General features: G+C 59.0%; 2 protein-coding genes across 3 annotated transcripts in view; both read right to left on the bottom strand.

Annotated features, from left to right (window-relative positions):
* Nucleotides 1-668: 668 nt before the first annotated feature.
* MYO1F (myosin IF) lies at nucleotides 669-16321 on the bottom strand. Of its 2 annotated transcripts, none has more exons than XM_010562294.1 (28): nucleotides 16227-16321; nucleotides 12111-12243; nucleotides 10032-10121; nucleotides 9453-9547; nucleotides 8723-8810; nucleotides 8410-8499; nucleotides 8115-8246; nucleotides 7903-8037; nucleotides 7694-7826; nucleotides 7113-7309; nucleotides 6899-6979; nucleotides 6636-6722; nucleotides 6391-6477; nucleotides 5944-6111; nucleotides 5761-5846; nucleotides 5286-5367; nucleotides 5075-5181; nucleotides 4633-4731; nucleotides 4415-4559; nucleotides 4117-4231; nucleotides 3252-3421; nucleotides 2973-3118; nucleotides 2490-2636; nucleotides 2262-2410; nucleotides 1915-1998; nucleotides 1574-1775; nucleotides 1069-1235; nucleotides 669-973 (listed from the first exon to the last, which is right to left on the bottom strand). In XM_010562294.1, exons 2-28 carry the CDS (start codon nucleotides 12186-12188, stop codon nucleotides 897-899), a joined length of 3237 nt encoding a protein of 1078 aa, XP_010560596.1. In that variant the 5' UTR covers nucleotides 12189-12243; nucleotides 16227-16321; the 3' UTR covers nucleotides 669-896. The 2 variants fall into 2 exon arrangements, with proteins under 2 accessions (XP_010560596.1, XP_010560595.1); XM_010562293.1 differs by having other exon boundaries at nucleotides 12111-12248.
* Nucleotides 16322-20520: 4199 nt separating this feature from the next.
* Nucleotides 20521-27463, bottom strand: part of ADAMTS10 (ADAM metallopeptidase with thrombospondin type 1 motif, 10) — a 44510-nt gene continuing 37567 nt past the window's right edge. The window contains exons 16-24 of the mRNA XM_010562295.1: nucleotides 27030-27153; nucleotides 26389-26469; nucleotides 24798-24961; nucleotides 24263-24389; nucleotides 23189-23318; nucleotides 22323-22527; nucleotides 21919-22095; nucleotides 21035-21191; nucleotides 20521-20630 (exon numbers count right to left, since the gene is read on the bottom strand). Coding sequence (XP_010560597.1) covers nucleotides 20521-20630; nucleotides 21035-21191; nucleotides 21919-22095; nucleotides 22323-22527; nucleotides 23189-23318; nucleotides 24263-24389; nucleotides 24798-24961; nucleotides 26389-26469; nucleotides 27030-27153 — 1275 coding nt within the window. The remainder of the gene's footprint in view (nucleotides 20631-21034; nucleotides 21192-21918; nucleotides 22096-22322; nucleotides 22528-23188; nucleotides 23319-24262; nucleotides 24390-24797; nucleotides 24962-26388; nucleotides 26470-27029; nucleotides 27154-27463) is intronic.

Consider the following 27463-nt stretch of genomic DNA (forward strand, 5'->3'; position numbering starts at 1 on the left):
GGGTCAGAGCAGAGAGAGGCCCCCAAATCCCAAAGCCGGTGCAACCGAGGATGGCGGTTTCCACCCCATGTGTTGACCCTGGTCCCCCACGGATGAGACTCCCCCCTTGCCTTGCGAATCGTGGGGGTCCCAGCAGCCCTCTGACCACCATCAAAAAAAGCTGCTACAGCTCGGTGGGCTTTGGCTAAGCGGTCCTCCCGGCTTTTCCTATAAGAAACCAGGGAACAGCGATGGCACCCCGATCCTGCTGCGCCCCGTTGCCCCGCTTTGCCTCGCCGCTGCCCTGGCAGCTCCCGGCCGGCCGTGCTGAGTGGTCCGGGGTCACGCCGGGATGTGGAGATGCCTCAGCCAGGTTCCTGGGGGAGTTGGTTTCCGTATTCAGCTTCTTCGGGAGGGTTCAAGGTGGGGGGAACGGGGCTAACTCCAACGTGTGTCTGCCCACGTCCCCACATGCGGACACGTGAGTGCAGGGCTCTTGTCACGGGGCCAGCGGGAACCACGGGCTGGCACCAGGGTGAAATACAAACTCCAGGCTCAATTTCTGAGTCAGACTGAGATTTGCTGAGTCTGATTATTTACGATAATTATTAACAATAATCCTATTTATACCCCAGAATCACCGGAGCAGTCCCACTCCCAGGGTACGAATAAGCAGCAAAGAACCAGTCCTCGCTGCAGGGAGGCCACATCTAAACCAGCTGCGGGCTTCAGTGGTTGGCACCGGCACAGCCCGGCTGCCGGCACAGGCCAGGGGGGCTCGTGAGGCAGCACCCGTGAGATGCCAACATTGGCAGAGAGCCGCCGCAGAGCCACCACCGGCCCCTTCGGCACTGCCTCGGCGGAGGTGGGGTGGGAGGATGGCAATTCCCTCCTTGCCTCCGGCCATTGCGCCCGGCTCAGATCTTCTGCACATAGTTCCCAGGGAAAAGTCCTTCTTTGCCGTGTAGCCGGCCTTTCCACCAGCCGGAGATATCTGGGAAGAGGGGGGGGAAAAAGAGCTGGGTCAGGCGTGGTGCTGCCACAGGGCACAGTGGGGAGAAGCTGGGTAGGGCAGGAGTCCGGCGGTACCTTCCAGCAGGATGTCGATGATGTCCCCCACGTTGAAGCTGAGCTCATCCACGTCCTGCCCGATGTACTGGTAGAGCGCCTGGCAGCGCGGCACGGCCGCCTTGGGCTGCGGCTTGGGACGCCTAGCCGGGGGCGGCCGCTGGCTCAGGCTTCGCCGGCGCTGCATGCTGCGGGGCCGGGAGAAACGGCGTTCACACCGGGGAGGGCAGGAAGGCGCGGGATGTGCTGCACCCTCCTTCCCATCCCGCTCTCCTCCACCAACGGGATGCTCTGTGCATGCAGCGTGGGTGGGTCTTCCCAGCGCGGGGACTGGGAGAACTGGGTTGTGCAAGAGTCTGGGAGATGATGTCCTGCCAGCAAAGCTAGATTGCCCGGACCTGGTCGGGCTGTTGCTCCGTTGGGCAGTCAAGCTGCTCAGAGGCGAAAGAGCATCTCCCGGGGCTGGCAGCAGTGGAAAGGGAGGATGGGGCAGGGAGGGGGACACCGGCACCGGTACACGACCTACCCAGCCACCCCCTGGTCAGGCACATTGAGGAAATCCATGTTCTGCTCGGACGGGGGTCGCGTCTTTGTCTGGCGGCTGGGGTTTCGGTGGGGAAGTGCCGCAGCTGGTGGCCCCCGCGCCTGCTTCTGGGGTGTCGTGTAGGTGTCCCGCTGAGCCCGGCTGTTGCTGCGTGGGAACTGGGGTGCCCCGTTCCTGCAGGCTCCTGGAGGATCCCGCCCTGGGATGGTGCGTTACAGGGGGCCCATGCTCAGCCTGCACACCCCCAGGAGTGCAGCGCTGGCTGGATCCAGGCTGGGGTCTCCCCTCCCCAACACCCCCCCCCTTGGCACTGCCCTTCTCACCTCTGGGTGCTGGTGGGGCGCTTCGGGAGGGTGCTGGATACCTTCTGCCACCTCTGCTCTGCGTCGCTCCCTTCCTCGTGGGCTCTAGGGGGGACACGAGCCCCCGTTAGGTGATGGTCTTCAGAGCCTGTCCCTGCAGTTTGTACCCAGCTGCCCTTTTCCCCGAAACGCCCTGTGCTGCCCCATCACCCAAGCAGAAGCAGGTCTCTCCTGGGTGAAACGAAACCCCGCAGGACCGGGGCACACGCTGGCTCACCCCAATGTTCCCAAGCCTCCAGCTGTGCCCTGAGGCCCCAGCGCTCCTGTCCCCCCTCCCCGCCACCCCCCCCGGGCACCCCAGCACTCACTGGCATTCCTGGGGAGCCCATCCCCAATGGTGACCGTAAGGGTTTTGCCTCCGGCTTTGAGGGTGGCCACGTCGCCCTGTCCTCTGACAAAGGTGACGTTGCGGGTGCCGCCACCGCCCCAGCCCTCCTTCTTCACCCGAAACTGTAGTCTAGGGGAAAGAGAGGCCGTGAGGCCACAGTGACAGGACTCTGTCCTCCTTTGTCACCTCTCCTGGCCTCCATACTTACGTGTCCTTGAAGGAGAGGCACAGCTTGGTGCGGGTGAGCTCCTCGTAGCGTTTGCACAGCAGGCTGATCAGCTCCGTCTTGAAGATGGACTCCAAGAAATTGTCGGCATCGTTCTCGTGGAGGATGAAGAAATCATCCTGCCTGGTGCTGGAGGAGCAACCCCGGTGCAGGGGCATCAGCCGTGGGGGAGGAAGGCTGGTGCCAGCCAGCACTGGAGGGGAGCTGGGACACCTGTTGGGCCTGGATCCACCCCGAGGAAATTTGGAGGGAGATTTAGCTGGAAATCTCCCTGATTTCCAAAGCCCCATCTGCAGAGCACTCTGCGAGGAGCCTCCTCCCCACGGCCCGATGCCCGCCTGCCTCCATGGGCGAGGGGCTGGGGCCCAGCCGGTGGCACCAGAGGATGAAGAGGCTGGTGGAGCTGATGGATGAAGCCTGACTGCGTGGACCCCCCCTGTGCGGAGCCCGTGCTAAGGGACGCACCTCAGCGAGACGCCGCTCACCGCCTGGAGCTCCACCTTCTTCTTGAGCACCTCCTTGATCTGCCCCTTCTCAGGACCTTTCTTCACCTTCTCCCGCCCGATCAGGTAGAAGTACTTGGGGGTGAGGATGAAGTCCCGCTTGATGGGCTGGGAAAGGGCAGAAGCATGGGGTGAGGGGGTGTTTGGAGGGGGGTACAAGCCCCCTCCACACCCCCCACACAAGGGCAGCCACCATGAACCACAGCTTGGTCTGTCCCAAGCCCCTGGCAGGTCCACATACCTTGAACCTCCGGTCGTACTTAGTGACAGAGTCGGCAAAGTCTATCCGCTCCCGCTTGGCCAGGAATTGGCGCAGCTCCGGCCGCTCCTCCATGCCCAGGTAATCGCCCACGAAATTCCTGTTGATGCTGTTCCTCCTCCTCTCTTTGAAGTTGTAGAGGATGTTGGAGGCTGTGAGGGACCCCGAAGCGATACTGGTTAGATGGGGCTCTGCGCTGGCAGCTCAGTCCTCAGCCCCTGCCTGCCTGCCCAGCCAGTGCCTGCCCTCCCAAACTGGCTCTGGGAGCTGTGGGAACTGTCACACGGATCGTGGCAGCAAGAAGTGGGGCTCGTTTTATGCCATGGGAGAAATCCAAGCTGCTTGAGCTTGGCTGGCTTTGAAACCCATTAATTGCCTTCAAAAAACCTTGTCCTGTGGGAGGGAGGGAGGGAGGCAGCTGCTTTCTGGGTTTTCCTCAATTTTTCGCTGCACACTTGGGAGGGTGGGAAAACACCCATGATGGGGTCAGGCAGTGACCACTAGTCTTTCCCATCCCTCTGCAAATGCTGACTCCCAGCTACTCCTCTCCATCCCTTTGCAGGCAATGAAATGCAAAGCGAGACAGTGCAAGGATCTCGTTTCTGTCCTAGGACCCCTCCCAGGGCTGGAAATAGGAGCAAGAAATCCATGTCCTCCTTTAAGATGTAGGAAAAGACCCCGGGCGTCTCATGGTCTGGTCCATCCTTACCCCCCCTTCCTTGTTAGTGCCACAATTACGAGCCAGGCTGCCGCTTTCCTGCCGCTCTGGCAGCTGGGCTGTCCCCAGCAAAGGGCACCCTAAAAGGGGTGCTGGGGTGCTGGTGTCCCCATCCCTGCCTGGCCTTACCCTCCTCTCGCATCTGCTCATATTTCCGGATGGCAATGTGCCGGCGCCAGGCCTTCTGGATCACCCGGGCGAAGCCGTCGAATTTTCGCTCCCGCATCTCTTCGAGAAGGAAGAGCTGGGAGGGACACGAGGTGCTGAGCATGGCCGGCCAGGGGCCACCAAGCCCCAGCTGCGTTGCTTCTGCTGCACATTGGCACCCCAAACCCTCCCCAGTGTTGCCCAAAGCGATGCTCAGCTGTGTGCAGTGTCCCCTGGGGATGCAGGGATACAGGACGAGGAGCAGAGCCGGATCACCTACCGATTCGGGGTTCTTGACAAACACCTTGCTCCGACCCATCTGGTACTGGTCTGGGTCCATGTTGACGGAGCGCAGCAAGTGCTGCACCCCTTGCCGCTCGTCCCCGCGCCAGGACGGCCACGTCTCGGGGGTGAGGATGGCATAGCTGTGGGGAGAGGGGATGTGAGACACGGCCAGGCTGCAGGAACCTGCCATTCCCCATCCTGGTGGTCACTCACCGTTGCAGGAATTTGTGGAAGAGGCGGCGGTAGGCGAAACCTGCCCGTCGCACCCGGATGTTTTCCTTCAGCCCCAGGTACTCGACTTGGTGCTTCACCCTGCAGAGCCGGGAGGGACACGCTCGGCATGGGATGGCAGGTCGGTGGGGGACCTGCTTGGGCCCTTCAGCCGCTGCTTTGCACAGGGATGCTTGTGGCTGTGCGTGTGTGAGAGCTTCTTTGGGCTCAGATGGAGCCTCTGGGTGATGCACGTAGAGGGGCATGTGTCCCCCCGCACGCTCCTCAGCACCCACCTTGTGCTCCCCTGGGTCTGCGGGCAGCACAAAGGGACCTGACCGGGGGTGCAGTTTTTGGAGGAAGGCCACTCCTGGCCACATCTCCACGGTTGGGTCCCATTCCCCGGGGCTCTGTGGGCTCCCTGATAACGAGGGGCCTCTGTTACCTGCTCTCCTCCCAGTCCCGGGGTTTCTTGGTCTCGTTGGGCTTGATGCAGCGGATGTAGTGTGGCGTGCACTTCATTAGCGTGTTCACCAGGTCGTTGGCCTGTTTCTGTTGCAAGGATTGACCTCTGTAGCATTAAAGGCATTGGTGGGAGCCCATCACCCTGCTGCTGCCCCAGAGGCAGCTACTGTCCTGCAGCCTCCGGGACGTACCTTGATTTTGGAGCCTGCAGTGGTCGGTCGTCCCTTTTTGTCAGAATCAAGCTTTTCTGGGAAAAGCATCCGGATGAAACCGCTGAAAAGCAGGTGACAGTCCCCAGGTGAGAGCTGCCAGGGTCCCCAAGCTCAGCACGTGCTGAGCTGAAACCAGCTCCAGCTCTGCTTTCTGCTGCTTGGAAATCCTGCACCGTGGCTAAGCCCGTCCCCCCCGACTACCCCCAGGCTGAGCAGGATTGATGCTGGTGGATGAGCACACCTGTGCCCAGCCCTGCAGCCCCTGGGTGCCACTGCACTCGATGGGGGGATGCCACTGGTGCCCACAGGGCGATGCAGTATACTGAGCACCCCGAGCTGTGGCTCCGGCAGAGGCAGGACCAGCAAAGCTTTATGGTCTGGATGTTGAGGATGCTGCCCTCTGCCCCAGCCCTTTTGGGGTGGTTTCTGGGACCACAGCGCTGCCAGGACTCACTATTCACTGCTCTGCATGAGCTCGATCAAGTCGGTGAAGAGCACATCCCGGTTGCGCTCACAGAAGCCGTTCACGTCATAGGAGACCTGGGGACAAGGAGGAGAGCTCAGCCCCGTGCCGCTGTGGCCAGGGCCATGGAGTGTGGGATGTGGGGCGTGGGATGTGGGGCGTGGGGTGCCATACCTTGCCTGCGTAGTGGTGGATGACGAAGCCTGAGCTCCAGCTGTTGAAGTGCTCATGGGTGCCCACGGCTGCCTGCAGCTTCTGCAGCAGGGTCTGGTCCGCCCCCTCGCCGGTGGCGTGCATGGTGGCACAGACATCATCCAGGACACTCATGATCCCAGGGGGGTTCTGGGAGAGGGTAAGTGAAGCCATGGGTGTCCAAAGGCTGTGGGCAGGGCCCAATCCTGCATCTGGCTGTGCTCAAGTGCCCCACACTGGTCAAAGCTGCTTCATGCTGAACTGCAGCTTAGATGAAGGACGCAGAGCTGCTGCTCTCCCAGGCATGCTCCCCGGCATGACCGGCTTCTGCCACCCATCCTTGACAGCACCCAGCCCATCCAGCACCCCTCTCTCTGGGTGCCTCGGCTCCCTGAGAAAGCCTCCCCTGGAGGAGGGGACCCCACTCACCAGCTTGTTCTCTATCAGGTCGCACACCACCTTGTTGTTGAAATACTGGATCTGGGTCCACTTGATCCCCTCCTGCACGTATTCCTCCTGGGGAAGCACAAGGAGAGTTAGGTGGGCCCCTGACCCATGGCATATGCTGCAGTCCCCCCGATCCAGCCATGGTGCCAGGACCGGCTGGTGGCGGGGGTGCACAGGGTGCAGGAATCGGGGCGCTGGTGTAGCCCCGCAGCCCAGCCCCCCTGTACCTGCTCTGCCTTCAGGGTCAGCTCTATGAAGATTTGCTGCAGCTTCTCGTTCACAAAGTTAATGCAGAATTGCTCAAAGCCATTTTTCTGCAAAAGGACAAAAGGTGAAAGAGAAGATGGGATTGAGTTGGCTTCTGCTCCTCTCACTTCATTGAGGGGACCCCAAACAGCAGATAACAGCCCCCTGCTCCAGCCGCTCTCCTTGCTGTGGGAACAGAGAAGGACATTGCCCAGCTGGGCTCCTACAGCAAAGCACCACATACCTGGAATATTTCGAAGCCATAGATGTCCAGCACCCCAATGCTGTACTCCTCATATGGCTTCTGCATAGCCCGGTTGATAGACTGCAGGGAGAGACGGGATGAGCCACCTTCATCAGGGCCGTAGGGCAGTGGGGCTGGCTGAATGCAGGAGCGGATGGTGAGCATTCCCTCCACACCGCAGCCACGCTTGGCCCAGCCTGCCAGGACCACGCACCTCCACGAGAAAGTCGAAGATGCGTGCGTAGAGCCCCTTGGCCAGGGCATCTCGGGTGTAAGCTGCCTGTTCCACGTTGAGGGTGACCGTGATGGACTCGGAGCGGCCGCCCCACTTGCTGTCCATTTTCCTGCTGGTGACCTTCTCGTTGAGGCGGTCCTGGTCGATCCCCAGCAGGTAGGCAGGGAAGGCCAGGGCTGGGCAGAGTGGGGGAGGGCAGTCAGGGCTGCCTGCTCCCTGTACACCCCTGGCACGCTGCCCGCAGGCACTGCTGGACACCCCCAGACACATCCGAGTGCAAAGGACAGCAGCGGTGCAGCGAACGGGGATGTGGGAGCTGGTCCTCCCTCTGCTAAATCACAGCAAGGGACTCCTGGCATCTGTCCCCCCGCTAATTAAGCGCTGGTTGTGCCATTTGCTTGCTGCCTCAGTTTCCCCATGTCTAACGTGGGGAAGATGCTGACACTGCCTCTCTCCTCTGCCAGGGGATTTGTGCTATAAAGAGTCTGCAATTCATTGCCAAGGGTCTCTACGAGCATCCCCACTTGCCCCCCCTGGAGCAGGGGAAGTTGGCTACTCACAGTCAGCATTTTCCACTCGAGCATAGTTGCCTTCCTCCCGAAAGCTGATGTTTCCCAGGTGAAGGATCCCAGCCACAATCTGCAGCACCAGCTGCTGCTCCTCACCCCGGATGCCGACAACCTGCATGGCGTTCTGGGGGTGGGGGGACCCCGTCAGCCCCTGCCTGGCTGCAGCTGGCTTTGGGGACTCCCCCCCCACAGGCACTCACCATGGTCTCATGGAAGTCACTGCGGTCATCCGTGCCCTCCACCTGGTACGTGTCCGACTGGTTTAGATAGTAGTAATAATCCGGGCTCATGATGCCCAGGTTCTGCCGCTGCTCTTGGGATGCCCCTTCGATGAGCTGGGAGAGAAACGGGAGCTGAGGTTACCCGGCCCCTGGCCCCTGTGGCAGCCCGGCTGGCTCTGTGCACCCCATACCTGATAGTAGATGTGGAAATTCCTCTCGCACTCATTCTGGCTCACCACCCGCGACTTCTCCAGCAGAAAGTTGGAGATCTTCCCCCCGTCAGGTTCGCCGCCCCGGCTGAACTGGATCTCGAAGTACTTCCCCTGCCCCGGCACAGCTCCCGCTCAGAGCCATGGCCCTGGCTGGGGGGACTCCTCGATCCCCCCAGCCCCGGCTCCTCTCCCCGTCCTCCCACCACACTAGGAGCATTGCTGGGACAGATCCTGGCTGTGGCGCTGACCCTCTGCACCCACCCTGGTGACTTACAAAGCGGCTGGAGTTGTTATTCCGGACGGTTTTGGCATTTCCGAAGGCTTCCAGCAGCGGGTTGGACTGCAGGATGATGTCCTTCACATGCTGGGGGCAGAAGAGGGAGAGGGCTGAGCAGGGGGGCTGCATGCCTGCACCCCACTGCAGCAGCCCTGCCTTGGGGCTGGGGACAGACCCAGGGCTTTGCATGTCCCCAGCCCTGGAGCTGGGACTGCTCCGTGTGCCACCATCAGATGGGGGGAGCGAGGGTGGTGGGGAGCGGTTGGGAGGTGAAGCAATGTGTGGCTTTAAGGGTGGGGGGTAGACATACCTGTACTTTCTCGCCACCCCCGGACACTTTGGAGATGTAGCCCATGATGTATTTCGCTGCCACTGTTTTCCCAGCCCCGCTTTCTCCACTGTGCAAATGGCAAAGCAGAGGAGACATGAAACGGCCTCACCAGAGTCGCCCATCCTGGGGTGCTTCGGGGTGGGATGCTGGAGCAGGGCTGGGGGGTGACAGCGGGTGGCGGGGGCTGTGGCCTCCCTCCTGCTGCGTAATCTGAGCGTGCGGCAGCACTAGTGCCAGGGATGGGGCTGCCCGGGTGCTCTGGGGGTGCTCTGGAATATAAGCAGGGCTGGAGCAAGGCTGGGTGAGGAGCTGCTCCAGGAGATGTTGGATTTCTTATTGCTGGATTTTGGAGGGGAGGAGGAACACTTGGGAGCCTCAAGGGGAAGTCTCTGGCCTTGCCCCACATCCTGACCATTTCCCTTGCAACACTCAGCCGGAAAGGTGCATTGCACAAGGCTCGGTCCCTGCCTGGGACAACCTGGTCACAGCCCCGGCTGGTGCTCTTGGCCCAGGACATTGGGGTCCCTCCAGGCATCCCCACATACTGGGTCCCCCAGGACCCACCACTGGGCTTCAGCCACCTCTTGCTGCTGCCCAGCACCTGCGTTTAGCTGGGATGCCCCCAGGGTGTGGGGAGAAATGGTGATGGGGGCAGCCGGCCCCAGAGTGGTGGCACAGGGTCCCCAGCTGCACCCTGCGTACCCCCTACCTGATGATGACGCACTGGTTCTCCCCGTCGATCAGCATATTGCGGTACATGTTGTCGGTCAGGGCGTAGATATGGGGGGGATTTTCATACTGAGCCTAAACAGGGGACAAGGACAGCAGTGCTGAGCACAGAGCAGCCATCAGCTCCCCGCCCTGAGTCCCCTCCCCAAATCCCCTTAACTCTGCCCATGCATTACACAAGGCAGTGGCACACAGCAGGAATGGGGAATTAGTCTCTTGCCACAAACATGAGCTAATCAGCAGCATGTCAGATGTTTTTTTAACTCTCCCCTCCTCTTTGGGAAGCTCGTTGTGGCAGTGCCAGTCACTTAGGCTGCATTTTACCATGTTTGGGTTGCTCTGGTGTGTATTTATGAGCTGAATTTCCCAGGAATGTGGATTTGCTCCTAAGTCTCGTTACTGACTCTCCATCAATCTGTTTGGGAGCGCTGACCCCTGCAGCACCCAAAGGGCTGGGGAGGATGGGGACACTCATGGGACAACCTCCAGGTGTTTTGCACCAAATTAAACCAAAAGAACCCTTGGCCAAACCCCGCCAGCTGGCACGCAGCAGCCTCACCGCCCCCTGGTACAGCTCGATCTCCCGGTCGGTGAAGTACGGCATCTGCTTGAAGGGGTTGACGGAGATGAGCACCGGCCCAATGTAGGTCTGAGTGGCAGGTTAAGGTCTGTGTGTCCTTTCTTGTGTTCCCCCTTCCCGCTGTCCCTTCCTGCCCTGCAGGCAGTGTCAGTGAGAGCAATGGCAGGAAGGTGGTTGGGGAGGGTCCCTGCCTCATCCTGGAAGCTGCACCAGGAATACCACAAGGGTTTTCAGCTCAGGTGCAGGCAGAGCTGCTGCCATGACTTGGTGCTCTCCTGGCCACGGGGCCCCAGTGTTTCACTCCCTCGGCCCCGAGGTGTCCCCCACAGAGTGATCAGTGCAGCAAGAGTATCCCCCTCAGCTCCCTGGCCTCTGGCTGAGGATCGGCCCCAAAACCGGCATTTCCAGCATCCCACATCCTCCTGGAATTCACCCTCTGCTCAGCCGCTCATGCTCCATCTGTGGCTTTTGCAGCAGGAGATCGTCTCCATTTTATAACGAGGGAAACTGAGGCACGGAGAGGAAAAAAACTGCCAGCTTCTGCCTTTCCCTGGCCACCCAGCCACTCCGCCTCCCTCGGCCCCTGCCTGCAGCATCCCCCAGTCACCCAGGTGTGGGCAGGGGAATGGAAAAGTGGGGAATTGTGACTGGAAATGATGCAGCAGCAAGATGGGGATGAGCTCCCAGCACCCCGGGGCAGGTGCTGGGGAGATGGAGGTCAGGGATGGACCAGTGCCAGTGGGGTTACCCTGAGCCCTTGATATCCTATTTTTGGCCCACCTGACAGTGCAGTGGGGAAAGAGCAGCCGAAAGGCAGGAAGAGGGGTTTTTCTGGGAAATGCAGAAGCGCGGGGCTTTGAGTCATGGCTAGATGGGAGCCCTGCGCGGCAGCACAAAAAAAGGAAGAAAGAGGCTGCGTGGGGTATTTTTTTCCTCCAAAAAAAAAAAAGCCAACCCCAAACCCAACCCCTAAACACATTTAAAGCCCCAGGGCTGCCGAAAGAGCGGGGAGGATGGCTGCGTCACCGATGGCCCGGGACAGAGCATCGCCTTGTAAGGACAGAGCCACATCTTCAAGGAAACCACAGCCACTTGCAGAAGTGTGAGCAAGCGGCTCAGCCCCGTGCTCAGCCCCACTGCTGCCCGAGCCCCTGCCATGCCCTGCTCTGCACAACAGGGATTTTGTCCTCTTCCCCATCAGAGCCGGCCACACACCGGAGCTGGGGTGCAGGCGAAGCGTGTGCAATGGTGCCGGGGTGCTGAGCCGGCCGCATCCCCAGGCAGGTGTGGGGCGAGCAAGGCAAGGGCTCAGCACCTCAAATTGTGGGTGTGGGGATATCCCCCCCATCCGCACCGCAGAGCCTGAGAGCCGCCGAGCCTCATGCACGGCGCTCAGCAGGGTCAACTCTGTGATGGGAGCCAGTGACTGCAAAAGCCTCTGGGCTGGGGGATGACGCAGCGGGGGCAACTCTGGGCAGGGTGGGAGCTTTGCGCCCCATGCTGGCTTGATGGTGTCCCATGTGGCCTGACACCAGTGGAGAGTGATGGGTGGCACCTCATCCCCATATCTGCAGGGATGCTCCTGCTCCATCCAGGGTTTGCTTGGATTTGCTGTGGGTGCAGAGCTGCCAGGGCATGTTGTGGGCATTGGGGGGGTCGGGTGACAGCAACAGGGGACGATGGCCACTACTGCCACTGGCGTCTGGCCCCCTTGGCACAGGCAGGTGGGTCTCCAGTGTGCAGGAGCAGTGGGAAACAGCAGATGAGGGGTTTTGCTCAGTGCTCTTTGCCTAGGTCTTTGTGGCCACAAAGGAAGGACCAAAGTGGGTCCCAGGGCATGGCAGGATGCGGGTCACGGTTGCGGTCTCTCTGTCGAGTGCAACTCAGCTTGGGAACGGTGGCATTCCCCCAGCTGATCCCAATCTTGTCCCACCACAGTGTGAGGATGGGATACTCTGCAAGCATTGGGGCAACCCCAGTTTGGCCCACGCCCTGGCAAAGCCTTGGAGCACAGCCCTGTCTCTCCCTGGCCCTGTCCCGCTGCCCTGGGAAGGATACAAAGATGTAATCGTCCATAAATCGCTTCTTGAGGTTCTCCACGATGGCCTCCTCGGAGATCTTGGAGAGCAGGACCATGTCGTCCACGCCGCTCTGCTTGACATTGTGGCTCTGCCAGTGGAAGCGCTCCTTGCTGCCCTGCGGGGAGAGGGCCACAGTGACTGCACTGGGGCCACCACCGACGGGAAAGGGGCTCCAGGCCTGGATCTGGCCCCAGCTCCCCCTGAGCTGCTGGTAGCTATAACTGGCCCCGGCTCCAGCTGTGGCTCCAAAAAAGGGTGCAAAGAGGGGTGTTTTGGCCACGCTGGGAACTTGCAAAGCTCAAAATCCCAGCGCTGCTGCCCCTGGGCTTGCCCCATTCCTCTGGTTGGATCCTGCCTCACTGCAGGTCTGGCACCCTGGAGAGGAGCAAGCCTGGCACTGACAGCCTGCAGGCATGTTTGTAACATCACCCCTGCTTGCTATGGCGGTAACGAAGGACTAACGAAGCAACTGCTGTGCAGGCTCTGCTTATGAGTCAAAGGGGCAGCAAAAATAACCCAGGAGAAGGGCAAAAATTGCAGCTGGTGGGGGCATCCCCGGTACTGCACATCCTCCGCACCCCCACATCCCCTTTGCACCAGGGCAGAGGTGCAACTGTATCCCCATCACCTTTTCCTCTCTGCCCAGGGAGATACCATCACCTGCTTTCCAGCCGCCCCCCAACTCGCCCAGCTCTGTCCTCCAGGGGCCGTGGGGAAGCAGGAAAACTGTGGGCTATGATTTAAGCCATTGTGGGGCTAAACACAGCCTTGGGCTGGGAGGGGAGGGTAAGGTTTCACCGTGCCAAAAGAAAACTACTCAAAGGCTCCTTGTCTTTGATGCTGCAGAGGGAACTTGCTGAACAGAGCCGCGGTGCCCGTGCGGTCCCTGGTGCGGTACCCAGGAGGGGACACCTCATCTGGACCTGCCAGCGGCTCCTCTGTGCCTGTCCCGCAGCCCCCGCAGTTCCGCTTTCACCCCAGTGCTCCCAGCACCGATTTCACTTCTCCTCTCCCCATCACCCCCGGCGTCTTACTCTTTCCATTTCCCTTTTCTTCTCTTCCCCTTTTGCTTCATTTTCCTGCTGGCTCTCAAGATTTGAGGCCTCTAGACCCCCATGCCTTTGCACCCTCCTGTCGACCCCTGATATTCGCAGGTGGCCTGTAGCCCCCCTGCACCCACCTTCAGATGCTTGGCAGAACCCGGCACCATCGCGATGGGGGACAGAGGGACCGTCATGGAGCGTGGAGGAGCTCAGCAGCATTGTGCTGCTCCCCCCGACCGCCTCCATCGCCGCTGGGCTGCTGGGCTTTGCAACCCAAAATACCATCCGTGCCCCCTCAAACCCCAAGTACAGCTCAAGTTCCTGTAGCTGGTGGAGGGGCTTTTGGCTTCATTGTCCCACCACCTTCCCTTGGGATGCATGGACTTGGGTCAGCTCAGGGGGTCCAGAGGGGATCAGGGCTGCTCACGCAGCCTGAAACCACGTGGGGAACTTCTCCGCTTCCTCCTGTTTGTTGTTTATGGGCCTTTTTCTTGCCTTCCCCTCCTCTTCCTCCCCTCCATCCTAATAAGCCACTAGAAAAGCCACCCAGAAAAATGCAGGGGGGCTCAGTCATCCACTCCAGGTCACCGTGCTGTCACCCAGGGAGCTGTCAGTGACCCCAGGAGCTGCCCAGCTTCAACCCAACCTGGCCAAAACCTTGTGCTTCAGGTGGAGAGGAGTGGGTTGGGAGGAGCCCATGGGGAGCCCTACACCTTGGTTCCCCGTTCCCTGCCTGCATTGCCCTGAGCCCTCTGGCACAGGCACCCTGGCCTCATGTGCCTGGTTATGGCACCAAATTAAGGCAAATATAGGCATTTCCTGTATTGCAAGCTTGGTGCTTTTGAGCTGACAACCGGAGTTTCTCCTTCAGTCAAATGACTGCTCAGAGCTGTCAGTGGCAAGTGCGTGCCCTTGCAACACCTCCTCTTCCTCCGGGCGCAGGTTAGGTGCTTTCCTGGCTCAGCTGGGGCACCTGATGCAGCACAGCTGCAGGGAAAACACCAGCTCACTTTAAATGAAGGTTTTGTCCCGGCTATCTGCAAGGCCGTGAGTGTTTCCGCCCTGTTTCTGGGAGCACAAAGTCTGCCTTTCCTCAGAACATCCCAAGAGGCGGCATGGGGGGTTCGCAGGGCCAGGGCTCACTAAGCTGGGTAAAAGTCTTGTGGGGAGGATGAAGAGGAATGATGCTCCCTCAAAACTGTAGCATTGCCCAAACTCAGCATCCAGCGAGCCCTCGTGGGGTGGGGCCTGCAGGCGGCATCCCTGTGGGGAGCGGGGCAACAAACAGAATTTGTTTTCAGAGGTTTGGAGCAGCAGTTCCTCAGTCCCCTCCTCTGTCCCAGGCCAAAGCGAGTGATGAGCCAGAAAGCAGCGACTCGACAGCCTCCACCATGGGGGTCCCCAGGGAAGGGGACTGATGAGCAGCCTGGACCAAACACCATCCGTGAAGCCACTTCATCCTCAAGCCGAGTGGCGAGCAGCTTTCGGCAGCCCTTGGTCTGGGCTTCCAGGTGCAGTTTGCAGCCGCTTTGCACAAGGGACTTCGCTCTGACGGTGGTCCCATGCATGAGGGGTGCGTTCATGGGGACCCCCAGGAACACCCCAGCCAAGGGCTGTGGGATGGGGACTGTCAGCATCGCAGCCACCACCTGCGCCTGGGGCTGTGGATGCACCCGGTGCTCACGATAGGATCGCTGAGGCAGGGAGTGGAGTAACTCTGCAGCAGCAATTGCAAAAACATCATCTGTTTTTCTTCAAAGCTCAGGTCTGAACCATCAAAAAAACCCTGCAAGCCCTGAGTGGGGAGCGGACACAGCCCAAGGTGGCACCTTTTTTCTCGAGATGGGGCAAGCCCAGATGCAGCCAACACCTTAAAACCACCGGAAGCCTTGAGAAGAGCGGCACGGGGTGTTGCATTGCTGCCACAACCCTGCAAGGTGTCAGGCACAGGCAGGGTTTGGGGATGGGGCATTTCCCCCAGTGTTTTGGGGATGAGAGCTGGCCACAGACCTGGGGTCCGGCAGGGTTCAGGGTCATGGCTGCACAGACCTTCGCGAAGCCACAAAGCTCCTTCAGGTCTTGTGTGGCAGTGTGGAGGGGATGGTATTTGCATCTTGTGGGGGACAGCATCTGAGCAGTCTCTCAGAGGTGGCAACCGCAACTATGGGTGGGAAAAGGCTCTGTTTCAGCCTGACCACTGTCCCCTTCCTGGCTGGGTTGAAAAATCTGGGGACAGCATCACTCCAAGACACAGAGGGAGCAGAGCCATGGGCTGAAGGACATGGCTGCAGCCCCACCTTGCAGACCCTTACTCCATGCCTGAGCATCTCCCTAATTTTGAGAGCTTTCACCTTTCTCTTCTGCCTCCAAATCAACTTCCAGCCCTGGCCACCGCCCTTTCAGCAGCCTCACATCCTGCCTGCAGCCCATGTTCCCTGCACGTTCCAGGGTGCAAGGTCCAACCCTGGGCACTAACACCCAGAGGGTCCTTCCTGGCTTGAGCTGGCCTGGAGGGTACAGCTGCCCCCAGCAGCCCCTGCCACCCCACTGCACTCTGCCTGAACACCCTGCTGGCACCATGAGCGCTGAAACCACAAACACTGGTGGGAAGTTGGGCCAAGAGGAACATAAGGGTTCTCCTATGGGTACCGCACCGGCAACAGCAAAATCAAAACCACTTTGTGTCAGCCCAGCCTCACCGCCTGGTGCCCTCCATCCTGCTCGGGTCAGTGCTCCTGGGACCACCGACCCTGCACCCAGCACCCATCCCCAATCCCTGTCTGCTCCCTACCACTGTACCCTGCTCCAGTGCCTCACCCAGCCCCAGCTCTGCTCCCCGTCCCCAAGCCTGGGTAGCACTGTCCCCTCTGCAGTGGGGACATCGGGTGGGCTCCTGCCACCTCCCGGAAAGCAGCAAGGCACCATGATGGGTGCAGGAGACGATAGGGCTAAGATAGCCCTGAGGTGGCAGGAAGAGAGGGTGACATCCCCAGGGTGCCAAAGGGAGACAGGGTTGGGGGGCGGCCAGCGAGGGCCCCACTTGCACTCACCATGGTGTCCCTGTGTCTTGCCCCCCGGGGACGTGGCGGGTCGGGGCTCTTGTCACCGAGGGCCCAGGGCCATCCTGAAGCACTTTGCTTTTGTGTTTCTGCTGCAACTACAAACCTTTTCCTCCTCCCACTTCCTCATTTTGTGCCGGTTTGCCGGGGGTGGGGAGGATGAGGGTGGCTCTCTGCTGCCGGGGGTGGCCCTACCCAGGGTGACCCTGTCTCTGCTGCAGACGTGTGCTGCTGGTGCCAGGGGGCACTGATCTGGGTAAGTGGGTGGGTGCTGGGTAGAGTCCAGCAGGGATGCTCAGAGCTTCCACAAAACCTTTCCCCACACTCCGACGTGATAGCTTGAGGTGCCCCCCTCCAGCAGTAGGCAGTCACTGCTAGGGGATTCTCTGCTTCAAGGTACTTTTAGGAGCGTTATGCTTTGGTAGCTTGTTTTTTAGGTCTTTTGAGTAAAAAAGGCCATACTTGAGGAAATGTTATGGCTAAAAATGGGCTGAAGCCATTTCGAAAAGACCATTGCGGGAGCTGTGTGAGGAACAGCCGCGATGGTGCCCCCACCACAACTGCAGAGCTGGTGCTGCTGCAATCCTGCACACACACAGACCCATCTTCATGCAACACCCCTGGGGAGAAAATGAATGAATCTCGGGAAGCCCTGGCTCGTTGCGATGGTTCGTCAATGCCAATCCAAGGCTATGCGTAAAGAAGGGAGCCCGTCGCGATGAGCGTTTCTGGCCCTACTCAACAGTCTATTGGCGCGGGCCCAACGACGTGACAGCGGTCAGCCAATTAAAAAGGCAGCCCTGCACATACCAGCAGCGCCAGCAGTGGAGCGGGACAGTAGCAGGGAAGCATCAGGCAGCAACTGGCAGCTTCTGGGTGCTGCGTCCTGACGCCCAAGGAGTCTTCGAAATAAAGTGTCAGGGCAACCACAAGAGGTGCCAAACCACAGAGGACGTGTGGAAGCTCTTAGGCTGGGACGACACGGAGCCCATGGAGGTTGACCCAGTGGGAGATGAGGAGGAGCCCATGGAGGTTGACCCAGTGGGAGATGAGGAGGAGCCCATGGAGGTCGATCCAATTCCAGCAGACCTAGTTGCGCTCTGCACTGCCGGTTCCAGGCTATGCCCGAAGAAGGGAGCCCGTCGCACTGGGAAGATGTGGCCCCACCCAAGACTCTACCGGCGCGGGACCACCTCCTCACCACTGGGCAGGTATATGCTTGGGGGTGGTGGGAAGCCACGGCCTTGGCGGACCCAGCCTGTGCGTGGCTCCCAGCCATCACTCGACCATTTCCTCTCTCTCCCTTGAAACATGGTGGAGCTTCAAGCGCCGCTTGGGCTCTTCCTCCCCACCCTGCACTCCCCCGCTGCCCCAGATATTCATCAGGTATCTCCCCTGCCTTTTCCAGCGTGTGGGTGGCACAGCACCGGAGGGTCACGCTACGGAGACCATCCGCGGCGAACAGACACCGCGTGCTGGGCACCAGTCTCGCCAGCAGAGTTTGCAGAACCCAGAGGGTCAAAGCCTTCTTCAGATCCCTTCTCCTCAAATAAACCTCTTCCAACCTTGGCTTTGTGGCACTTTCTTGGGGTGGGGGGGGAAGAGCTGGAACAAGAGGGGGCAACGCTTTGTGGAGGCCTAGCACCCAAGACCGGCTCAGGGCCCTGAGCTTTGGAAATGGCCTCTCTCTCCTTCTCGAGACCATCATCTCAGTCACTCGCAGCCCGGTTAGAGTCGGAGAATCATAGACTCACAGAATGGTTTGGGTGAGAAGGGAACTTTAAAGGTCATCTAATCCAATCTCCTGCCATGAGCAGGGACACCTTCAACTAGAGCAGGTTNCTCAGAGTCCTGTCCAATCTGACCTTGAATGTTTCCAGGGATGGGGCAGCTACCGCCTCTCTGGCCAACCGATGCCCGTATTTCTCCACCCTCATTCCCTGCACCTAGTCTGAATCTCTCCTCTTTTAGTATAAAATCCTCACCCCTCTTTTAGTTTAAAACCATCAACCCTTGTTTTGTTGCAACAGGCCCTACTGACGAGTCTGTCCTCTGGTTCTCCAGAGCCACAAGATATGGTGCAAACCTTTGAGCCAATCCCCACACAAACCAGCTCAAGGGATTCAGGGAAGCATCGGCGATGTTGCAGACACGTAGTTCTTCAAAGAGTCCCCCCCCGCCCCGTTAAAATCCCAAACCGGCACCACCAACACGGGGGTTCTGTGTGCCCCCGGGGTGGACAGCCCACCCACGAGGGGTCTGCCAAGGGAAGCCTGTTCCTACGTGCCACGCAGCAACTCTGAGCGAATCTCCACCTCTCCCATCCGCTCTGGTCACTCGCGGCTGCTGGGAGAAGCCTCCCCTGCTGCCCAAACCTCTCCTCCAGTGTGACCACAAGGAGCACTGTCGTGTGGGGCTGCCCAGAGCCCAGGCTTGTTGCTTGAGAAACAAGACTGGGACCAGAAGCTGCACCTGGGATCGTAGCTACTCCTTTATTATAAATCATGCTGTTACGTCGCTCCTCCTCAGAGTTAGTACGTTAAACATTTTTCATTATATATATATCTCATCTATATAAAAAGGTGAAAACACCCCCTCCCCTCACCAAAATGTCAGAAGGGAGCGTGGCACCGGGAAGGAAGACAAAGGAAGGCCCGCTCGACAGCCAAGTGGGATTTGCTGAGCACCAGAGAAGCTGCGATTGGCTGATGAGCGGGTAAAAATACAGATGGTAGAATAACACATGATGGCTGGTAGGGCAGAGAGGTTTGTTCTGGTTAAAGAGGGCTCTCCCCCTCCCTGCACCCTAGGGATGACCCCTATGGGGAGCAGAACATAGCTTGGACAAGATCTCCCTTCTTCGTGATGCAGAAAGGCCTGAAAATATTAATAATAATGACAATAATGATAATAAAAAACACATGCTTTGTCGATTGGGAATTCAGGTCTCCTCCGCAGGCCGTGGTGGCCCACGGAGAAGACATGTGTCAGGTGTCAGCCCAAATTTGGCCAGGAGGTGTCCTGGAGGAATTTCAAGCCTGCTCCTTTCCCATCACTGGAGGTCTCCTGGGGGCAGAGGAGTGGGTGGCACTGGGACCTATAGCCCAAGTCCACAGCGGCGTGCAACAAGGCTGCCTTTGGAGGCAAAGCACCTTTCGGAGGCAAAGCACCTTTCAGAGGCAAAGCACCTTTGGAATAAAGCACCTTTGGAGGCAAAGCAGCCGTGGAGGCCGTGGCGTTTGCTGGGGAGGGCCCTGCCAGGACCAGGCAGAGTGGTCCTGCAGTTACGGCTCGGCAATGGGGACACAGTGACCAAGACAGTTCTTGTCCTGCATCCTCCTTTGCTTTGCTTCCTGCAGCCCGGCACGTCCTTGATGCCTGTTAAGTGACTGCAACCCTGAGCACGACTGGGCCATGACCTCAGCTCGTGCTTCGAGGTGTTTCTGGAATAAAAAATGGTCATAAGAGTGATAAGGACTTTAAGGAAAAATAGGGGGACACCCCAATCAAAGTAGGTTGTTAAGAGAGTTTGAATAACCCCCCTCTCCCAGTTAAACTGGTGTCACTGCTCTGCTCACTGAGTGACCTGCTCTCTGTCCCCTGCTGCACGTCCCAAGGTGACAGGATGCAAACCAATAAAACAAAATTCCTGCTCCAGCCCCACTGCCCACAGCAGCTCATCTTCATCCATCGCCCAGAGGCCACAAGCCACGCTTGTCACCCGTGGCACCTGAAACCTCCTCCCTGTCTGCCCTGGGATCCCGGAGGGAAAGGCAGCAGCCCCCGGTGCGCTCAGCCTCCCCGGGGAGGCCCCACTGTAGGCCACGATGCCCCGTGATGCCCTCGGGACACGGGCGCGGAACAGGACAGGGCAAGAGCAGGGCGAGTGGTGCCGCTTTGGTGGCTGTCTCGGCGTCTGCAGGACCTGGGTCCGCTACTAATAAATAACAATGTCAGAATTTCAAGTAATGTCCCTGCTGCTGCGCTCTGCCCAGCTTCTCCCTCTCCCACCGCTCATCGACCGGCTCCTGTCACACTGGGCCGTGGCAGTGTCTGCAGCGGCTGGCAGTGGTTTAACTGGGAACCTGCCATTGTGAAGCTCGGGGGCGAAGGGTGCATGTCTTTGGGGGACGGGTTTGGGTGACGCCGGCTCCCACTGGAAGCACGACCAGTGTCTGTGTTGGACCCAGGGGAGATTGCCGGGGCGGAGAGGAAGGGCGCAGCTCGGCGGTCCTCCGGCGTAGTTTTTGCCTTCCAGTTTTCCCATGGGGGTCACACTGCATCCCTAGTGCCCCTGGCATGTTTTACAGCACATCTGTCGGAAGTAGGTCCGGCTGCAGAACTTGAACTTCAGGACGAGAGGGCAGTAGGCCACCTTGTTCACATCCTTGCACTCTGGATGGGCGACAGAGGGAAGCAGGGTTACAGCTGCCTTGAGGAGCCCCAGGGGGGACTTCTAACCAGCACTATGCAAGCTCTTTTTGCACCCTGATGCCCAGCTCCTGGAGGCTTTTCTCCAGGAAGCAGCAAGAGGCAGCCGTGTTGAAGAAGCTACTGAGAACCTCTCTACCGAAAGCCTCTCTTTGCCAAGGTGCAGTTACTTCATTTATCAGTGTCACGGCATGCCAGTTTGGCCTGGGACCAGAGGGGACAGCATCAGGTCTCCCCATGAGAGCCTCACCCCACAGCACCTAGACCCCAACTGGGGCTGTGCTGGCTCCAGTGTCCCTGTACCCCATAGCCCCCCAAGGCTACCAGTGCTCTGCATTTCCCTCCCCAGTCCCCCGTCTCCCTCATACCTTCAGGGTTGTCCGTAGGTCCCGATTCGCACTTGGTCTCGCACTGCTGCATGCCGGGTGGCTGGAGGGTCTCCACACAGTCGCTGGACGGCTGCCCGGTGTGAGCCAGGCACTGGACGGATCTTCTTTGCTGGCCAAGGCCACACTGCGCAGAGCACTGTGGGGAAACAGCACAGCATGGAGCTGTGGTGGCTGCCATGGCTTTAATAACGTGGGGGGAGAAGGCACAGCCAGGTCTTAGGAGGTGCAAAGGGTGCTGGATGCAGTTGTCCCTTCCCTCACCAGCAGCTGCAGGGACCTTGCTGGTACGGCTGAGTGGGCGGCCCTGCTTCCTGAAAAGCTTGGTTCGAACCTCCAGGACTCAGCGAGGGTCTCTCCATCCAGCCCTAAATCACCAGCCTTTCCCAGGCCTCCTGCAACCCAGTGTCACCCTGCAGCTTGAGGGGTGTTAGAGGGAAGAGAGGACTGTCAGCATCACCCCGCTGTAGGCACCAGGCTGGGCTGTGGCAGGGGGACCAGCAGTGGCCCCGCTTGCAGCCAGCCCAGCCCGCCTTTGCAGCCCATTGCTCCCACTGCACTGCACTGCTCCCTGTCCTCACTGCCCTGCTGCCCCCCAGATACCCGTGGGGGCCCTCCAACAACTTCTGTGGGGCCCTGCTAGGCCCAGGAGACTCCATGAACCAGCTGTGCACTTGGGCCACCACCGCAATGGCCTCCTGAGCCAAAGGAGGGCAAAGAACTGCCACAGAGTTCTGCTGCCCCCCAGATAGTTGTGGTGGCCACATTGAGTTCTGCTGGCAGGTAAAAGCCTCGTGTGACTAGGATTTGAGGGGCTGGGGAGACAGAGTCTTCTTCAAAGACCTCATGGGAAGGATTGTCCCTACCTCTCCCCACTCGCCAGTCACCCAGCGTGGCGGTGGGCAGCGCCGCAGGTTGCACCTCATGCTGGTCGGTGGCTTGGAGCCTTCATAGCACTGGGAGGTGGGCAGAGTTGCACTGTGGTCACCACTCTTGCAGAGGACGATGCGGTGGCGGAAACCTGGTCCACAGCTTGGGGTGCACTGCAAAGAGAGGACACATGCGGTCAGGATGTATGGCAAAGAGCAGAGAGAGGCAGCACTGGCTCTCCCCACCAGTGCTCCCACCTTGCCTGTCTCCTGAGCTTCAAGACCATTTCCCACATTATGCTCTCCATGCAGCCATCGCTAATGCTCTGGCCTAGCGATTGACTCTGTCCCCCTAAGGACCAGTGCTATCAGAGAGGTGAGGGCCAATGTTAAGCACTTACCTCAGACCAGTCCAGAGCAACCCACTCTGGAGGACACGTCTGGTTATTGCAAGGCTCAAGCATCTTTGGCCGTGGATAGGTGCAAGAAGCATCATCCAAGGTCTTCTCTTCAGTGGCAGAGATCTTACGCTTGCAGAAGACACTGCGTGTGCGGACACCTTCATTGCAACTTCGGCTGCATTCAGACCAGTTCCCAATCACCCAGCTGGAGACAGGTAAAACAGCAAAGTTGTGAGGGGCACAGTGGTCCATGCTTGTCCCCATACTCCAGTACACAGCCCTGTTCCTACTCTGGCCACAGCCTCCCAGGCAGCTGTGGTTGAGTCAGAGTTCCTCCACATCTCCCTTTCCCCTTCAAGAGAGGGGCAAGGGCCAGCCAGGGAGGGGCTGGGACAATTTCTGAGGAACCACACTGAGTATCTGCTCTGCACCAAAGGACCAGATGGGGAGGGCTCCTTTCTGCAAGTAGCTCAGTAGCGCAGGGAGGAGGCCACGCTACAGAGACCATCCTCAGCCAACACACCATGTTCTTGGCACATCTCTCACCGAACAAGGCACAATGTAGCCTTGTGCACAGAGCACTGTGGTGAAGACAGGTTTCTACTCTCTGCATCACCACTGCCCCTTCCCCACAGCAATGCACTTGGGCTGTGCAGATTGTGCACTGTATTGTGCTCATGATGGGGCACAGAGGAGAAAACTGTCCCCCCTCTGCAGCAGAGCTGCTCTAGCCAGGTAGTGTTACCCCTGGGTACTGTGGCTGGGGACTCTGACTTGGGAATGGTAGAGAGGGGGCAATTTCACCCTCCTCCACACTGACTTTTCCACCCACACTCCCTTGATCTGCTCCAAGCTACGGTACTCACGCCGGGGGGCACGGTTCGGTATTGCACGGCCTCTGCCGCTCTGGCATTTTAGTTTCAGGGCTACAGAAATGGTTGAAGACAGTTGAGCCATCGGAAAGTTTCTTGCATACCACAGATTGGATCTGGCTGCCTGCCAAGAAAAAAGAGGCAAGGGGGAAAGAGAGGAGCACCCTGAGGCTAGTGCTGAGCCAGGCTGGAGGTACAAGCCCCACAGCTCGGCTCCCGCGTGGGCAACGTGACAGGGCAGCCACTTGTCACTGCACTTCATCAAGCCTGAATCTGCTTCTCTATTCATAACCAAGGCCTCCTTTGCTTCTAACATCTCCAGAAAAAAATGGAGTGAAGGCTCACCAGCCAGGGCACGACCTGGTAGAGTTTGCAGAGGATGGAGGATAAAAGTGTCCCAAGGACCTCATCCTCAGATAAACCTGTTCTAACCTTGGTCTTGTGACACTTTCTGGGTAGTACTGGGGGAATAGCTGGAAAAAGAGGTGGCGACCCTTTGTCAAGGCCTAGCACATAAAACGGGGCCATGGCCCTTAGCTTTAAACAGGGAACATTATTAAGCCTTGCTCTTGAAAGTGCCTCTTTCTCCTGAATACCAGCTCAGTCACTCACAGCCAGGAGACATGGCACAAACCTTTGTGTCAATCCCCACAAGAACTAGCCCAAGGGATTCAGGGAAGCATCAGTGGTGGTATAGTTCACAGACAATGTAGATCTGAAGGCCAGAGGGGCTGTTGTGACCAGCTAACCTGTTATGCATTACACAAGTAAATGAATTCCAAGCATACCATGCCACCTTCCATCACCTCTACCAACACCTGCGGTCCAGCCAAAGAATGGCATCCAGGTTGTTTGCCCTGACACTCTGCCCACAAGATCATGCTAACTGACACCAGCTCGCATGTGGCTGAGTGCAGGGTGGGAATATGTAGAAACTTGAGAGCTCCTTCAGAGCGAAGCAGATGTTAACATCTGTGCGCTGCCTCATGTGGCCCAGACACTGTGCATGGGTGTCACAGGAAGGCAGACACACGTGTTCCCCCCAGGTGACATGGGGTCAAACCTCACCCCCGGCACACAGCACTGAGCATTTGGTCCACGGGGTGTAGTGCCAGGAATACTGGTTCGAGGCATCCCTGCCAATGGGCGCATTGAACTTGTACCGGATCCCCTGCAGCTCTGTCCGCACAAGGACCTGCAAAGAAAGGCACCACCAAGGCATCAGTGCCACTGAAGTCCAGCATGGTCGTGACTGTCCAGATGGCATCCCACAACCTCAGGGCACTCTCTAAAATCCAGGGCAGCTGAAATCTCCCCCCCCCGCTTCCCTTTCCAGTCCCTTCCAGCATTGACATGGCAGCCACCAGTGATGACAGTAGTGCAGCCATGAAGGTGACATGATCAGAGATCATTCCAAAGCCTGCAGATTAGGGAGGGAGACCTGAGAATTTAGCCCAATTTACCCCTGCTCTCTGTGCCCATTTACTCCAGATAGCAAGGACAGGGACTGATTAGCTCCAATTCCCATCTAGTCACAGCAAGGTCTCTTTAGTCCAGACCAGGCCCATACCAGGTATGGGTATGAAGGAACCATGTTACCAACCATGACAAAGAGGGTGATGTTGGTGGGTCCCAAGGCCTCCAGGGACTCAGGCTCTTCTGGGGATCTCCTGTAGTGGAACGTTGTGCCTGCAATGTCAAAGCGCCGCGGTGGGTCGATGGAGAGCTTCCCATTGATGTAATACTCGCCGCTCTCCCCTCTCAGCGCTGTGAGGACAGGGGAGCAAGGATTAGCAGAAAGGCTGAATGCACCTGTATCCACCTTCGGCCAGGCGCTTCTCATCTGCCAGGCTCAGAGCGCTGCTACAACAGAGGGTAAATGTCATCAGCCTCATTTTACAGGGATGGAATAGGCGGGGCAAATAAAGTAGGTGCCTGGGTCAGGGTCACACAGAAAATCACTAGCAGAGGTGGGACCCATCATCTTGTCTCAGCCTGCCCGCCACCTCACTGGTGAAGGATGACACTGTGGGGAGCTCAGCCAGCTACCCGGGGTGGTGATGGGGACAACTGGCAGTGTGACATGCTGTGGCCATGAAGCCACGCTCAAATCCAGCTGTGCAAACTGGGTCTTGGCAGCTGGGGCTACTGGAGGAGGCTGGTCCCCAGGAGCCTGGCTGTGGTTGCCCAAGCGAGTCGCTAGAGGGGGATCGGCTCGCTTGCTCGTCCCCACTCGCATTCCCACGCTCTCCCTGCTTGCTCTCTGCCACCAACACCGCGCTGGCGCCCAGCCCTGCGTCACTCCTGCCCTCGCTGCTGGCAACGACCTCATTGCCATGATGTTCTGGGGCAGGGAGGATGCTTTGTACCGATGAGGATGCTCCCTCTGCTCCCACTGGGGTGCAGGGACAGATGCTGGAGTGGGAGAGACTGGTGGCAGTAATCAATAGTGATATGAACTTGGGCTGTGCCTCCAGTGCACAGAAATCCAGTCTGGATTGACATGAGGAGTCCCCGGTATACGTGGGCTGGGTACAGAGGGATGTTGGCATCTCCGAACCCAGCAAAGGGAGCTGGCCTGGAGGGATGCGGTCAGGAGAGCCCTGCTGTGATCTCCCACCAGTGCCAGCATCCAGGCAGGCTCCAGCTCCTGCAGAGCCACTGCAGAGGCACCCAGCAGCAAGCAGCAGTGAGCACCCCCCCCCATGATCACTGTCGATGGCTTGGAGGACAGGGGAAAGAAAAAAGCCCATTGTAAAAATGAGCTAGAGTCTGGCTGGAAAATTAAGCCCAAGGAAAATGTGAGCAGGTCTATTTTTAATTCCCAGCCCAACATGCTGGCGGAGGGGGGAATGCCAAGGAGCCACAGACAGTGCCAGGAACGGCGGGGTGTGGGGTTTGCTCAGGGTTACACTGCTGAACAGTGAGCACAGGACGGAGGCAGCGCTGCAGCGAGACAGGGGCTGTGCAGGCCACACCGATACGGCCCACGCTAGCCTGGGACGTGCTGTCCTGCTAGCAGGCCCGCTGCCTTCCTCTGCCCCCAACCCCAAGCTGAGACCCCCCCAACCCCATCCTCTGCTGCAGTGAGAGGTTTTCGTTGCTGGGCCTTTCCCACGCCCTATTAACTGCAGGGAAATGGCAGACCAAGGGGTGTCTGGCTGGGATTTCAGTATCCCCCAGCCCCATCTCACCTAGGTAGTTGATGGAGAGGTTCAGCTCCCGGATGTCGATGTGGACGGAGCCCTTGGGAATCTGGATCACCTTCTCGTAACCTGTGAGACAACCCGGGGCTGGTGAGCAGTGATGCTCAGCCTCCGAGCCCAGAGCCAACCCTGCCCTGGGCTGGATGGGAGTGTGTGCCACCCTGTTACCCATGGGTTAAACACTAAATGAGATGCTGGCAGTGCAGAGGTGTTCGTGCAGCCACCCACTGCAATTAAACGGAAAAAGCACTATGGCCCGCCAGGACAGTGGCTTGCTTGCTTTGCAGTGCAGGCTTTTGTGATCGGACCAGCCATGCTGGGGAGGTGCTGTGGAGCTGGGATCTCCAGGGGCATCTCCACAGCCTGGCTTGAGGGCAGCATGAGCTGCGGAGGAGGGAAGGAGCTTGGTGCTCTGTGCCAGAGACTTGGGTGCCAGGGGTGGCTGGGGAACAGCTTGGTTGGTGAACAGGAGTGATTTGCTCCCTGCTTGCAGCCTGGTCCTACCCTCTGGGGTGTTTCTCTGGGATATGTCCCTGCCTGTCCTGCACATCCCCAGGAGGAGGTGAAATTGAGGAGGGACTTGAGGGTGGGTGACGCTGGCTGCGCTGGCCAGGCTGCTTGCTCCCTACCTCCCTCCGGCAGAGACTGGTTGAAGACGCCCTCAACGGTCTCACAGGAGCTGCCGTCTCCCCCACACACGCGACACTTGTCCTCCTTTGAGTCAGAGCCCAGGACACGGTCACAGCCCACATGCTGGAGGAAGGAGCAGCAGGGAATTAGCCGTCCTGGTGGGGCCTTGTCCTTCCCACACCTAACCTGCAGCATCCCAGGGAGCCCATCCCTGGGCTCCACCTCACTCCCCTCCATTGCACCGTACAGCAGGCTGCGCTCAGCAACATCACCTCTGCCTAGCCCCATCTTTCTGCCCCTCCTCTCCAGGGAGAGCCCTGGGAGGTCTCTCTCCAGGGCTGGCGGGGGGCGGGGGTGAACGCATAAATCCTGTGACTGTGGGATAAGGCAGAGATCAGGGTGCCTGCCTTGAGCTGGTGGAGCTGCAGCAGCC

Source organism: Haliaeetus leucocephalus, unplaced genomic scaffold (genome assembly GCF_000737465.1).
Source record: "Haliaeetus leucocephalus isolate CR32 unplaced genomic scaffold, Haliaeetus_leucocephalus-4.0 Scaffold157, whole genome shotgun sequence".
Taxonomy (NCBI): domain Eukaryota; kingdom Metazoa; phylum Chordata; class Aves; order Accipitriformes; family Accipitridae; genus Haliaeetus; species Haliaeetus leucocephalus.